At 44.9% G+C, this 14,659-nt stretch overlaps 1 protein-coding gene across 1 annotated transcript; it reads left to right on the top strand.

Annotated features, from left to right (window-relative positions):
• The first annotated feature begins 401 nt into the window (after positions 1-401).
• ALDOB (aldolase, fructose-bisphosphate B) lies at positions 402-14,077 on the top strand. The gene is made up of 9 exons (XM_027616608.1): positions 402-545; positions 4,977-5,098; positions 5,924-6,135; positions 7,148-7,202; positions 8,066-8,226; positions 9,121-9,204; positions 10,035-10,209; positions 10,622-10,821; positions 13,557-14,077. The coding sequence occupies exons 2-9, from the start codon at positions 4,987-4,989 to the stop codon at positions 13,650-13,652; spliced, it is 1,095 nt and encodes a 364-aa protein (XP_027472409.1). The 5' UTR covers positions 402-545; positions 4,977-4,986; the 3' UTR covers positions 13,653-14,077.
• Positions 14,078-14,659: the final 582 nt, after the last annotated feature.

Consider the following 14,659-nt stretch of genomic DNA (forward strand, 5'->3'; position numbering starts at 1 on the left):
GGGAAAGAAACAAAGGAAGGAAGGAAGGAAGGGAGGGAGGAAGAAAGAAAGAAAAAGGAAGGAAGGAAGGAAGGAAGGAAGGAAGGAAAAGAAGCCTTGGCCAAGGTCGTGTGTTTAGTAAGTGCTAGAGCTAAGGTGACATTCTTCGCAGGTTCTGTTGGTGGCTCTAGAGTTCTGTCATTTACTAGCTGTGTGACTTAGGGGACTCCCCTAATCCTCTGTGCCTCAGTTTCCTCACCTGAAAAATGAACCGTCTGGATGAAGAACTACACGGTCTCCAGATAGCCCCTGTAGCTTTAACATTCCCTGAGTCCAATGAGTGTGTGAGCATGATCAGGACTGGCTGTTTATGAGCCAATCAGGCACGGATAAACAGTGGGAAGAGGAGGGTGAAAGTTAAAAATATATATATATATATACCAAAAACCAACAAACTTTGACAGGAGGTCTATAAAAACTGCGTGTCCCCAGGGTTTCGTCCTATTTGGCAGCTGCTGACTCCTCCACAGCTTCTGATCCCTAAGAGGACTTTCCTCTCCCAAACTGTAAGTAACAGAACTTCCTTTGTCTACCTGGACTGCACCAGGGAGTGAGGGTTACTGATGGTGCTACACATGTAGCCGAGAAAGTCTGTTTGCTTTTATTTTCAGGAGAAACTTGGTGGTGGCCGAAAACGTGCTGGTGTGCTGAAATGGTTGTTTTTCTCCCTAAGCGTAAATGCTCATCCACAGCTTTGCTGACTCTCTGAGTGGAGGCAAATGTTCAAGACTGTTCCCAGTGTTACCAGTACGAAGGTGCTTCTGTCTCTGGCCTGGGAGAAACAACTTGAATACACTTATTTGGCAAGGTTCTAATCACTTCTCGAGATTCCTGCTCATTTCTACCCTCCCCATAACAACTGCTTATTTCCATGATTTATTTACAGACCTGTCGTCTAACGTCATTTTCTTTATTCTCTTTCTACACCCACTAGTGTTGGCACTGAAGTTTTTGGTCACACAGATGAACTCCTTGCTTTCACCTACAGCTCAAATGAGAATGCAGAACAGGCTTGGTATCGCCACAGGGCACTGCCGTCATTTGATTATGAATTATCAAACTTCCACTCATTTGATTGTTCCTATAACATTTCCTACTTTGAAGATCCTACAGCTTAAGTTATTTGGAATCAAAAGCGGCTGATGACCTTTGGGACATTTGCTCTACTATTTGAAAAATAGACATGTTGTGAGGATAGGTTGCCTTCTAAAATAAACTTCTCCTAAATAGTTACCTAGGGCTCCATTTGCCAGTTTGGATCCAGTGGGGGTCCAGCTCTGCTGCCGTTAGGCCAAGGCACATCTGGGCACCCCCCAGGCCAACGCTAGAGCCCGAGGTGCTGAATGCAGTGTAGATGCTGTAATCCTAGAAGAAAGAGCAACACTCAGCTCTCTTTCCGAGCTACCTCACCTGTGTTCAAAGGCACCAGGCTGTCATAAGGCATCTCACTGCTTTTGTCACTGTGACATGGGGGTGGGTAATGAAGCTGTGGGCATCTTCACACATCTGTATATAAAATTCTTGCTCACAGTGCCTGGAGATCATAGGCTTTCAATGAATAAGCCCCTCATGTCCTTTTGAAAACCCGTCTGCCTTGTACATTGGAGAAGTGAATGGACTCTCTACTCCCTGATATTTCTCCAGGAGTTAAATATTCATATTTTACAAATCATTCTCTTTTCACCCAGAACCTCTCGAAGGAAGGCAGAAAGAACCATACTGTAGGTTTTATGTGCTATTTTGCTGAAAAGGATTGGAAAAGGGATTCCAAGTCATAAGCCAGGAGGATGTGGTTTATAATCCTAGAGCATCACAGTTTAGAAGGGGCATCAGACATAATCTTTCTGAGCCTCAGTTTCCCCATCTTTAAAGTTGGCAGGGTTAATATAGATATCCCTGAGGTCATTTGCAGCTGTTTTTCTGTAATTGCCTTCTATTCTCATATTTTCATATTTACAACCTCTTCCCAGATTTGTATATATATCACCTGTTAATATATTATGTATAATACATAATGTCATATATAGACCTATTTGAGAAATCAAACATTACAAAAAATGTATAAAGTAAAATGTGAGAGTTAGTCCATCCCATCCCAATCCCCACAGATAATACCAGGGTGGTTATTCTCTGCTTATATAGATCTACAAACTGTATGTGTTATACCATTTTTTTAATTAAACAAGAATGATATTTTATATCACATACTTTTCTGAAACTTGCCTTTTCTTTTCTTTTTACTTAATAATATAATGTGAACCACTTCCCATCACACTTTAAAATCAGATTGGCTTGAGACCTCGATGAGCAGAGGCTTAGGAGCCCAAGATCATTCTCTATGGTTACCCGCTCCCACCTGGCCTCCTGTCTCCCAGGGATGAACATTGGTCTGTGATCCTGTTTTATGATTAACAGAGGGGCAACATTTGTGCTGAGGTGGTATAGACCTTTAATCTCTCTGTAGAAGTTTAACTTCCCATAAACAGTATTGGTTCAATTGGACTTTTTCTCTGTTTTTTTTCTGGTCAAGTCAGCACACTCAGACTGAAAAAAATAACTTGGTAGTAAATAGAAACATGGAATCTCAGGTAATTATTTTTTTAAAAATTTAAAAAAATTTAAAAAGAAATAGTAATACCCAACATTTTCATAATATATTATAAAACATCTTCATATTTATCATACAATTAACTCAACAAATATATTTTGAGCAACTATAATGAGTAGGGTGATCACAGGTCACAGTAGATCCACTTGGCAATGAGACACCCAGAACAGATATTAGCACCATTTATTCCACAGTAAACTAAGACTCAGAGAAGTTACTGGCTGGCCCATGGTCCCAGTTAGGAGGAAGCAGAACTGGTCCTTGAATGCATGTCTGTCTGATCTAGTAGCTAAAACCTGTGTGAATGTGTGAGATGTTTATGAATTGACAAGGTCCATGGTGTAAGGATGATGAGCCACAGCCCACAGATTTTGGGTACTATGGGGGTATTCTCAACAAGAACTCTGGGGGGGTTTTCAAGAGTCCACTTAGAGTCACCCAAAGGCTGATTCCTTTCACCAGGCTCACTCTTTCCTGGAAGGAGGGGAGTACTGCCCCTTATCCCAACTTTGCGCCTTATTAGTTAAATGTCCTTGGACAAATAATTAAACTCCCTTATGTGCTTTCCTTATCTATTATGAGGTAGTGGTGGGGGAAGCCCAGCTGCCTTTGGAGGTTGTAATAAGGAATGAATTATACAGTGCTTGTAAAGTAATTAGCGGAGTACTTGGCATTAATGGTGATTTGCTATTATTGGGCTATGTTTTCCTTTTGTTTCATTAAGGAAACATCTTGATTTCTTAATTGTGAATTCCTTTATGCAGTTACCTAAACTGAGAGAGAGGATTTGTACTTTGGCCTGAAGGTTGCCAACTTCAGGTTGGCTTCTTCTACATAAAGATCTAGTAACCAGATTTACAGCTAGTAATCCCTGACTACAGTATTAGGAACTCGTGTGTAAACAAGGGGAAACATTATCTTTAGGTGGCTGGGATAGGAGCAGCCTTGGAAGAATATCTTCTCTAGAGATCATTGCCCACTAGCCTGTCCTGTTCCCAGTGACAGCACTGTGGTTCCACCCTTTGGGGTTAAGACGAGGACTCTTGTTGAAGTGAGAGTAGCATCAGTGATACCAATGATACTTTTTCAAGAATCGGTTCAGTAGCCACCCACTTCTTATATCAAGCCTGCCTTGAAGGGATGCAGAAAATGTGAAGAAATTGATTTACCAGGAGGGGCAGGACTGAGTGGGGAGCTCTGCCTCCCCGTAGCTGAGACCTTGGACAAATCAGTTAACTTCTCTGAATCTTAGCTTGCTCATTAATTAACAAAGATACTAGTTGCCCTGGTTACCCGGTTGCTGAGTGGATCAAATGAGAACTGAGGTGTCCCTGGGCTTGCAGGAAGTGGAAAGCAGGCATGGGGCGTCTAACCTATGGATGAGTATATGAGAGGAAGGGGACCGGAGAAAGGAGGAGGTCATAGGATTGGATGGGAAACCACTAAAGATAATCTTTACTACCATTTTTTTTTCTTTGATACAAAATCACTCTTTCTAACATCCAAGATGAGAGCCCTGTGAGCTTGCATTTTCAAGACTGGCCCGAAGTGGCAGCCCAACAAAAGCAATGATCCCCTTCAGAGAACCACTGCTGAGAAGGGTGCTTGGATAGGGGATCTTCAAACCAGAGTCCTTCCTTGCTAGAGCAGTGAAGCTGAGAATTACTGGGGCAAGGATCACCAGATGACTTTGGCATCCGAGTCCATGGGAGCCTCCAGCCCAGAGGCACTAAGGGAAAACCTTCCCCACCTATCCCAAATGCTGTCATAGGTCATTGAATATAAGAGAAAAGAGCCTTACACACCATACTGTCTATGTCCCAAAGCTAAGGGAGGTTAACTGCAAGGCCAAAGCCTCTCAAGCTTGCTACCCAGAGAATAACACAGGCTAACAGAACAAAATGGGAGATGGCCATAGAGGCTAAAAGCCCCACTGTCCTGGCCTCAAGTCATCCAGAGCACACAAAGGCACCAGCAATCCACAGAGAGATAGTCAAGTACTGCAGGCCATCTATTTATCAGATTTGAGTGGATCACTAATGAGCTGGTTCAAGTCTCCGGATCAGTGAACCCAACGGTCTCCTGGAAGATAATTCTGTTTAGGATGACCAGGAAATTTGGCATCCCACTTTCATCCACTATGGCTAATTACAACTCCTTAAGCTAAAGGGGGGAAATCCCAGACCTCATTTGTTCATCCAGTTATGGAAGTGGGCTGAAAGTATAAGAGGAGCCTAGAGGGTTTGTTTGTATACCTTCCCTGCCTTGGTCACGAATCTGTCTGAGCCACCTGCAGTTCTGTTCAGGACACTCCTGCACTCTTTTCCAGACCTGTCACCATGGCCCCCCGATTTCCAGCCCTCACCTCAGAACAGAAGAAGGAGCTCTCCGAAATTGCACAGCGCATTGTTACCAATGGGAAGGGGATCCTGGCTGCAGATGAGTCTGTAGGTGAGCGCAAGTAACATCATACAACAAGCGTGTTCTTATTTCTACAACTTAGCCAACGCAAGCAACAATTATATTCTCTTTCCTCTCAGAGGAGTAAAGGTACACAGGAGTGGGAACAGAAGACCCAGCAAGCATAGACAGACATTTTGAGTGCTGTAGTTCCAGTAGGTAGATTTCTGAAAACCAAGGGAAGAGGCTCAAGCCCCCCATTTCAAGGCCCCTTGCCAGGGATCATTTGAATCTAGACTGTAGCAAGGCCAAGAACTCAGGAACCAGAATGAGATCAGATACATAGACCTCTGCTGCTAATGAGAAGTCAGTGTAAGGTCAGCTAAGGAAGGGCAGGGAGGGCAGGGAAGTGCCCTCATCTGGAACAGGGAAGGGCTTGTGGCTGAGAGAACCCCAGGATGACACAAGGGTGGGTTGTGGCAGGCCTGTCTGGCCCACCATAAAATGATAGAAACCAGGGAAGTCAAGAGCCCGCCCCACCCCTCCTCCTATTGTACATACATCTAGTCAGATTGAGGGCTGGACCTGGGTCAGGGTGGTGATGGCTGGAGAGGCCTGAGGGCCTAATATACACACTTGGACCCACTGGTGGCTTCCACCGTGACCCTGACATATCTAGTCCATACGCTGCCTATCCAACATCCTGGCAGCAGTCAAGGTCTTTCCCCTGGGAGCCGAAAAAGGAGACAGGAGTTTTAAAGATCTGGATAAAAAAGAGTCTTGCCCTCCATCCTGCTGAGGGTCATTAGAGGGGAGGAGGCCGGCAGTTACAGGCCTGGTTGGCTCCTCAAGCTGCCTTTGTCCCGCCCACCCTAGGCACCATGGGAAACCGCCTGCAGAGGATCAAGGTGGAGAACACCGAGGAGAACCGCCGGCAGTTCCGAGAAATCCTCTTCACCGTGGACAACTCCATCAACCAGAGCATCGGGGGCGTGATCCTGTTCCACGAGACCCTCTACCAGAAGGACGGCCAGGGAAAGCTGTTCAGAAACATCCTCAAGGAAAAGGGGATTGTGGTGGGAATCAAGGTGAACACTTCCCTTTCCATTTCCCTTCTGCCTCATCCCAGCCAAATGCCCAGCCCAGTCACCGGGCTGATGCTCTGAACACCCTCTTCATCTAGTCACTGTTCCCTCTGTCCTTCTCATTATCAGCCTCCCCCCTGAGAAACAGGTCCTCTTCTAGATTTTTTGGCTGGTGCCTTCTTCTTTCAACTAAGTTTTATGCAAGGTACTCAAGCTCCTGGTGTCTCGATTTTCTCATTTCTGAAATGGGAATAGTAGTGCCTCCCTCATAAAGCTCTTATAAGGATGAAAGGAGTTTGTAAAAAAAAAAAAACACATAATCATTATTTAGTTCATGGTCACTATTAATGATTAAACCACTTACTGTTCAGGTACAACTCAAGTCTTCCAAAACTGCAAGAACTTCTCACGAGTGAAAACTAGTATCTGTTGAGTGCTTACAACTCCAAGCGCTCATTTAATCCTCCTCGTAACCCCTGGAGGTCAATTCACTTCTTACAAGGCATAGCATAACTTGGCCACAGCAAGACAAAACCAGAGCCAGTTCAAACCCAGCCTGTCTACCTCTCAGGCTCATGACCTCAGCCTCTGCTACACCGAGAGTAGGGGCTGCATCTTTACTCCTTCGATTTCCTGGAATAATGTCATGCTCGGTATGTGTAGGTTCTCCCTAAATGTCCCTTGAACAAATAAGAGAAGCTGCTCTTATATGGCCCCTCTGCATCCCAGGTACTGTCAGATTACTTCTTATTTCCCGAACTCCAGGCCTGTGCTTTCCATATTTTCCATCCTCCTACTGTTGACACTTGCATTTTTTTCTTCCAGGTACTTCCCTTCTGCTATGGATCTAATTGTGTCTCCCACCCCCACCCCCCACCCCCCGTGACTGATACACCTTCCTAATTCAACTCCTTAGCTTGTGAAAGATGAGAACTATTAGTACCAGGGGCTCTGCTTTTGTTTTCCTGGGACCCCTGACACCTGCTAATTACGTGTTAATTATTTATATTCACAGTTAGACAAGGGAAGTGCTCCCCTTGCAGGAACCAACAAGGAAACCACCATTCAAGGTAAGGATATCACCTGCTGATATGAATCATGCTAATATATGCTAGAAATGAAGGCAAGCAAAGAGGTGAGCAAGGGAAAACAAAATAAGAATCTCATCCTGATTTTAAAGCCACACACACCTTGCTTTTCAACCCTAACTCCTCTATTCCATATCTATGTGACCTTAGGCTGGTCACATACACGTCCTGAGTCAGTTAAAATAGGATGACAATATCTACTTTGCAGAGTAATCATGGGGATTAATTAGACAATGTACATAAAGTGCTTACCACGGTGCTTTGCACAGAGAAGATACTCTTACCTGAGAATGTAATTTTTAGAGAAAAATCCAGCAGCAGAAGAGAGGAAAGGTCCCAAGCTTTGGGATCAGACCCACCAGGGTTTGACTCCTAGTTCTATCATTTACTAATTAGACAATTTTGCAAGGTGCTTCACTGCGCAAGTGGACAAGTACGAACCATAGCATTAGGTTAGTTAAGCAGAATTTGAATGCCAGCTCTGTCACTCATTAGCTCTGCAAACTTGGTAAAGTCACGTAACCTCTTGGAGCCTCAGGTTTCGCATCTGTAAAACAAGTATAATATTAACTATTAGAATTGTTATCATAATTAAATGAGATAAGGTATGCAAAATGCCTAGAATCATGCCTGGAACATAGTAAATACTAAACAAATATTAGTTCCCTCTGTTCTTCTTATTACATAAAGCCCCAGTTTGGGCTTAGTATTGGGATTAATGTTTTCAGTCCTTAAGCTCTGCTGACTGAAAGGTAAGGCAAAGAAGAACGCCTTCACTTTATCAGTGGCCCCATGGATCAGGGACATGAGTGCAAAGAAACCTTTCTCTCTTTTGTGACTTGCAGGTCTTGATGGCCTTTCTGAGCGCTGTGCTCAGTACAAGAAAGACGGTGCTGACTTTGGGAAATGGCGCGCTGTGCTGAGGATTGACAACCAGTGTCCATCCAACCTTGCCATCCAGGAAAACGCCAACACCCTGGCCCGCTACGCCAGCATCTGTCAGCAGGTGGTCTGCCTTCCCCTTGGGCTAAAAAGCAGTCAGAAAGAGCTTTCTTCAGAACCTCTCTTTCCAATTTTACTACAAGTACATGAACCTTATCTCATCACTATATCCTGGTGGCATTTTCCACCACTTCTGCTATAGCCAAGTGTGGTAGGGAAAGATTTGGTCCCACAAGTCAGCTATGAGCCCAAAAGGCCAATGCCATCAATGGCTGCCCTCTGCCAAAGTTCTATAAGCTGGGTCTTAAGAGTGATCCAGCCCCTATGGCCAGGGCACTTGCTTACCTGTGCCCCATCACATCTAAAACATGATCCTCTTAGATCCCTAGCTCGAGAGTGATAGCTCTGATTTAGCCCCAGTCCAAATAATATCTTGGACGATGGTGACCTGACACTAGTTTCCAACATAGTGTCTCTGGGATCGATCCCAGTTAAGTCTGATTTGCTTGTGTGGGTGCTATGTTGAGGTTACCTGGGTTGTGGGTACCTGGAGAGTCCCAGTTAGAGCTATACACAGTGCTTAATTCTTTAATTAACCCACACAAGGGGCATCCTTATTAGTGATTGAAATTTTACTGCCCTAAAAGGGTGAGAGCTAGGTTCTGAGGTAGCTAGAATGGTCTCTAGAAGAACCTCTAGCTATAGAAATTAAGGATTTGCATTATTTTACCCACTCCCAGGGGAACTTTTTTTTTTTTAACCTCATTGTTCTTTTTTGGCTAAGCCACAAATGCTCACTAGAAATTCCATTAAATTTCCTGATACTGCCTTTAAGTCAGTGAATGGCACTTCTCTATAAGGGCTTCATTTTAGACCAATTGCAACTGTCAAATATCTTCTTAAGGAAGGGATCACGGTGAGCAGAGCTGCACTTTATCTCCCCCTTTTTCCTTTTTAGAATGGGCTGGTACCCATTGTTGAACCAGAGGTCCTTCCTGATGGAGACCATGACTTGGAACACTGCCAGTATGTTACTGAGAAGGTAAGTCTTGAATATAAAGGTCCCAATTCCAGTTGAAATATCTTATTTTTAAGTAAGACCTGTTAATATATATCAGCTCTTATATATGAAATATTCTTCAGTTGGAATCATTATGTAGCATTGAGAAGATAAGGGGGTACTTATCAAACCTTCTACTCTTTTGGCACAATGGTATTCTCCACATGGAAGAAGGATAGGATTTGCAGTACCAAGACTTGGATATGACAATCCATGTTCCCAGTTGTGGGGCTGTGAGTAAATCCTATTGTGTTTTGGGATCAGTTACATTATATGTAAACAAAGAAATTTAAAAATAAGATGAGACTCACATGACAAAATGTAGTTAGAAGGTACTTTGTTCATATCTGCAACGCAACCTGATTTCACGTTCTCCACTTGCAAAAGCTGGTGGACTGAGATGAGGTCTGAAAGTGCTTCTGTCTCTAAAATGTATGTTTCTGTGACTCCTCAGCTTCTATGGAGATGGAGAATGGAGGCCAATTTAGATGTCCCCAACCAGCTAAATCAAGGCAGGCTCAACTGGCCAAAGGGAGTGAAGGGAAGGAAGGAGTGAGGGGGCTCCAGGAAGCAGAGCCATGCCACCTGTCCCTGCAGTGTGCAGTCAGAGTAGGGAAGGTGGGGCTAGGCCAGCTTGGCTGTGCTCAATGGCCGCGGCTTGCAGTTGCCTGTGCATTGCTCTGATGAGGAAACTCGGGCCAAGCCCCATACGAGGATTCCTTTGTCTCTCAGCCCTGCAACCTGAAAGTGCCAAGGTCAGGGGACTGTCAGGCTGGTGCTGGGTTTCAGCTTTTGGACGTCTTGTCCCTCAGGTCCTGGCGGCTGTCTACAAGGCCCTGAATGACCATCACGTTTACCTGGAGGGCACCCTGCTGAAGCCCAACATGGTGACTGCCGGACATGCCTGCACCAAAAAGTATACTCCAGAGCAAGTGGCTATGGCCACCGTCACCGCTCTCCACCGGACTGTTCCCGCAGCTGTTCCCGGTAAGGCTTTCCTTCTTTTCTGACTTGAGGTCTAAGCCCTTATCCAGTGAAGGAGCTCCACCAGCGTTTGTGCTTGCCCGGGAGTCTTGTATCCAAGAAATGGACCTCTGTGTCTCACAGGCGGCCAGCATGTCCCCTCACACTCCATGATACCACATAGCCTGTGTCTGTCCAAGTGCACACAATCCATTGATTTCCTCAGTAGGTCACCACCCTCCTTATTTATTAAAGCCCTTCTCCCCTTAGCCCTGCTAGCCTCGGCAGAAGCAAACTAATTTTCCCAACCCAGTTCCATGCACATCAAGTAGAGAAAGGATGGAGACATTCCGTTTCTTTTAGGCTCCTGGCTTGCTCTCTCCTGCTGGGCAGAGAGGCTGGGAAGAGTAGAGTGCAATGACTTCTCTCCTTCCAGGCATCTGCTTCTTGTCCGGTGGCATGAGCGAAGAGGATGCTACTCTCAACCTCAATGCTATCAACCTTTGCCCTCTACCAAAGCCCTGGAAACTCAGTTTCTCCTATGGACGGGCCCTGCAGGCCAGTGCACTGGCTGCCTGGGGTGGCAAGGCTGCCAACAAGAAGGCCACCCAGGAGGCTTTCATGAAGCGGGCCCTGGTAAGATGCTATTCCTTTTTGTTTTTGTTTTTAAGATTTTATTTATTTATTTTAGAGAGAGAAAGCAAGCAAACAGGGAGAGGGGCAGCAGGAGAGGGAGAGAGAGAGAGAATCTCAAGCAGACTCCCTGCTGAGCGCAGAGCCCAGGGCTGGGCTGGATCCCACGACACTGAGATCACGACCTGAGCAGAAATCAAGAGTCAGACACTCAACCGACTGAGCCACCCAGGCGCCCTAAGATGCTACTACTTCTTATCTACTTGATGGAGTGGATACTAGGAGCCTGGCTCTCTTACCTGGAGAAGCATTGTTTTCTTCAGGACGTGACAGTATCTCCAGAAATGTCTATTGGATAGTTGAAAAGGTGGCATTAGAGCTCAGTAGGAAGGTGGGGGCTGGGAGAGTTGCGGATGATCCGCACTGGGAGGACGGTTGATGACAGTGGACAGTAGACAATTTCCACAGAGACACTTGAGAGGGAAGAGAAGAAGGCCAAGGACTGAACCAGAGCACCTTTCATTTTAGGAAGAAATAGAAGCAAGCCACTAGGACAAGCAGCAGTAATAACGTGGGAGGGGCCGAAGATCCTGGGAACCAATAGAAACAAGCTTCAAGGGGGTCAGTCATAACACACTACAGAGAGATTCAGAATAAAGGCTGAGAAAAAGGCTGAGACTGGCATGTGGGAGCCTACGGTGACCCTCAACACAACAGTTCCAATAGAGAGAGAAGAGGAAAAGTGCCCATTCAAGAAGGTTGTCAGGAAAAGACCCGGAAGGAGAATCAGGAGAAATGAGGACAGCATAGGATTTTATTCAGTCAGGAACGATTCCTTTTTGAATATCGACTGTGAGCCAAGGATTGGGGTGAACAAAGGAGACACAGATCCTGGCCTCAGGGAGCTCAGAGTTTACCCAAATAGGAGACAGCCAGGCATGTTTAAATGTAAAGCAGAAGGGTCATGGGTATTAAGGAGGGCACGTGCGGTGATGAGCACTGATGAGCGAGCAACTCATGAATCGTTGAACACATCAAAAACTAATGATGTATGATATGTTGGCTAATTGAACATTATAAAAAAATAAAGAAATTAAATGTAAAGCAAAAGGAGCCAGAGGAGAGATTAAAGATGAAGACGGTGGGGATAATTCAGAGGACACGGAGTTAGAAGAAACAGGATTACGTGAGACTATTAAATGCAGTTGGCCGAGTTGGTCTCAGAAAGCAGGGAAGAGACAGCAAAGAAGAAAAAAAAATGGATTTGGAATCGGGTCTGTAGACATGAAGGGATGTAGCGGTTGATTACCATCGAGGGCATCTGTTGAGGGGGTAAGGGAATGGAGACTTCCCTCTTGACACCAGGAAAGCCTGGGATAGCTGTTGAAGTAGTCTGCTAGGAGACTCACCAGACAGGATGGCCAAGCATCAGGTAAGGTGCAACTGAAATGAGAGTGAGTTTGCAGTGCATTAACTTAGGTCTGAAATTTTCCTAATAGCTCTCTTAATCATGCAGGAAGATCTAGAGCAATCTAAATGGGAAATAGGATAGAAGAGTAAAAGTTTAATAGAGGGAAGAGTGCTGAGTTTGAGCAATAGCCGTGTTAGGCGGCTTGCTGATCACAGAGGAGGCTGGGTGAGGAATCAAGTGTAGGAGGAGTTTGGCAAAGAGGCACTTTTAAAGGGAAGGCAGACCCCAGAGAAGCTTAGAAGTCATCTCAGGGCCATAAGAGAGGTGTAAGATGTTAGAGGTAGTGCCTTACTTTGTTAGGATGGAGAGCTGGGTGTAGCTGTGCTGGGGTGTGGCTGATGAGGGGCGGGGAGATGTGGCTAATATGAAGGAGGGATTGTGAAAGTAAGGGTCGGAAGAGCCATCCACACAAAAGAAGGGAAGCTGAGCTCATTTAGGGTGGTGGTTCTCAAGCTTGAGTATGTATCCGAATCACCTGGACGGCATGTGAAAACAGATTCTGGGCCCCAGCCACTGGGTTTCTAATTGAGAACGTCTGGGGTCAAACCAGAGAATTTCCATTTCTAAGAAGCGCTGAGGTCCATGCAACATGCTTTGAAAATCACTGTAGATGTAGAAACAAGTCCAAGAGAGAGCAAGATAATAGGAACAGGGACTTGAAGACATGGTACCATGGAGTGGCGCTCAAATTCTATTATTGCAGGTTTCGTAATTCTGATCTCCCCTTTAATTGGAATTTACACAAGGAACCAAATGATAGTATGATTACAACTACAAAAAAATGATATATTCTTGGGGCAAGTATAGGTGGAAAATGAAAATTTTAAAAAAAGAACTTTTAAAATCTGCTGTTGTACCTCTGGCCGCGCCTTGCCTGATCCTTCCGCATAACGTCTGGTCCATTTTCTAGCAAACTGCTGCAGCAGCCCCTGCAAGCTTCTCCACTGGAAACATCCATTCCCTTACCACTGTATCAACTTCAGTTTCTAATACGGTTGTTGCAATATTGTTGGTACTAAAAAGAAACTTTCTCAGTAACTGACACAAACTTCAGCTTGCCTGAGAGATGCTCAGGAAACTGGGATAAAAAAGGAGATAATGTATTATAGAAGGCAAGGAATGCTATCAGCACTAATATTTAGCAAAACCACTGTAAGGAGAGAGAAATCCAGATGCAGGTGGAGCTGGTTTCAAATGAGAGCCAGAGGGTCAAATACAGGGTTGCGTTTGCTCTAACCCCACGTCCTTTTTCACGCTTGTTTTTTAGGCTAACTGCCAGGCGGCCAAAGGACAGTATGTTCACACGGGCTCTTCTGGGGCTGCTTCTACTCAGTCCCTGTTCACAGCCTGCTACACCTACTAGAACCCCAGGCCCACCAGCCTGCCATCAGCTCTTCTGGGTGTCTTCGTAGGAGGGCTGAAAGAGAATGACTTTTCTACTGACCCTGGAAATTAGACAAAATCAGATTGGAACTACTGGAAACACAGTGCATGTTAAATTCTTAGACACAACGATAAAAGAATCAGTTCTTGAAACGTAGGTGTGAATATCAAGGATCTGACGAAATTTCACGCAATTTCCTCGCAACAGCTTTAGCTCCCCAAGCCCCAGAGCATCCACCCACGAAAAGAATAGACTTGAAAACAAAATCAGCTCTCCGATCGAATAATGACCACCTCAGAAGCTGAGTGTGGAGAAGTGTGTCTTATTCAACAATCGTAGCAGTGGTAGGTTATGAAGGAGGCAACTGCAACCAAAAAAGAAATAAAATGTTCTAGAAGCCTTCAGCTGGTATCAGGTTTTACTTTCGCTCCTGCTTCCAAAGGGCTCAGTATAGTTCATGACCTTTGACTCTACTAGACATGACTGACATTAATGGTCAGGGTCCTCAACTAGGGCTACTCATTGAAATCACCTGCCAAAAATGTAAAAACCCAGATGTTCAGACCACACGCCAGCCCAGAAACTCTGGATGTGGGATCCTCTATCAGGGTTTCTTAACAGCTTCTTTGGTGATTCCAAAGTATAGCCACATTTGAGAACTACCACGCTAAATTTCAAGTCTGAGGATATTTTAAAATGAAGGCCCTTCATAATAGGAAGCAAGCTACACTGTAAAATGATTTCAAGCAACATGCAGAGTGTAATGGGAGAATCAGTGTGGCTATGATGCTCGCGGTGTTCCTCTTGAAGTGACCCACGTTTGGTGGGACACACACTCCACTCCCTATGCACATCTGAGCACACTACCTCAGTTTGCAGTAAACACAATTCACATAATTGTACTTTATTGTGGCTTTCAATGTTCAGAATTAACCTAGAGAAAAAGCATTATAGACAACCATAGTTACAAAAGAGAATTTAAATAT

Source organism: Zalophus californianus, chromosome 13, assembly GCF_009762305.2.
Source record: "Zalophus californianus isolate mZalCal1 chromosome 13, mZalCal1.pri.v2, whole genome shotgun sequence".
Classification (NCBI taxonomy): domain Eukaryota; kingdom Metazoa; phylum Chordata; class Mammalia; order Carnivora; family Otariidae; genus Zalophus; species Zalophus californianus.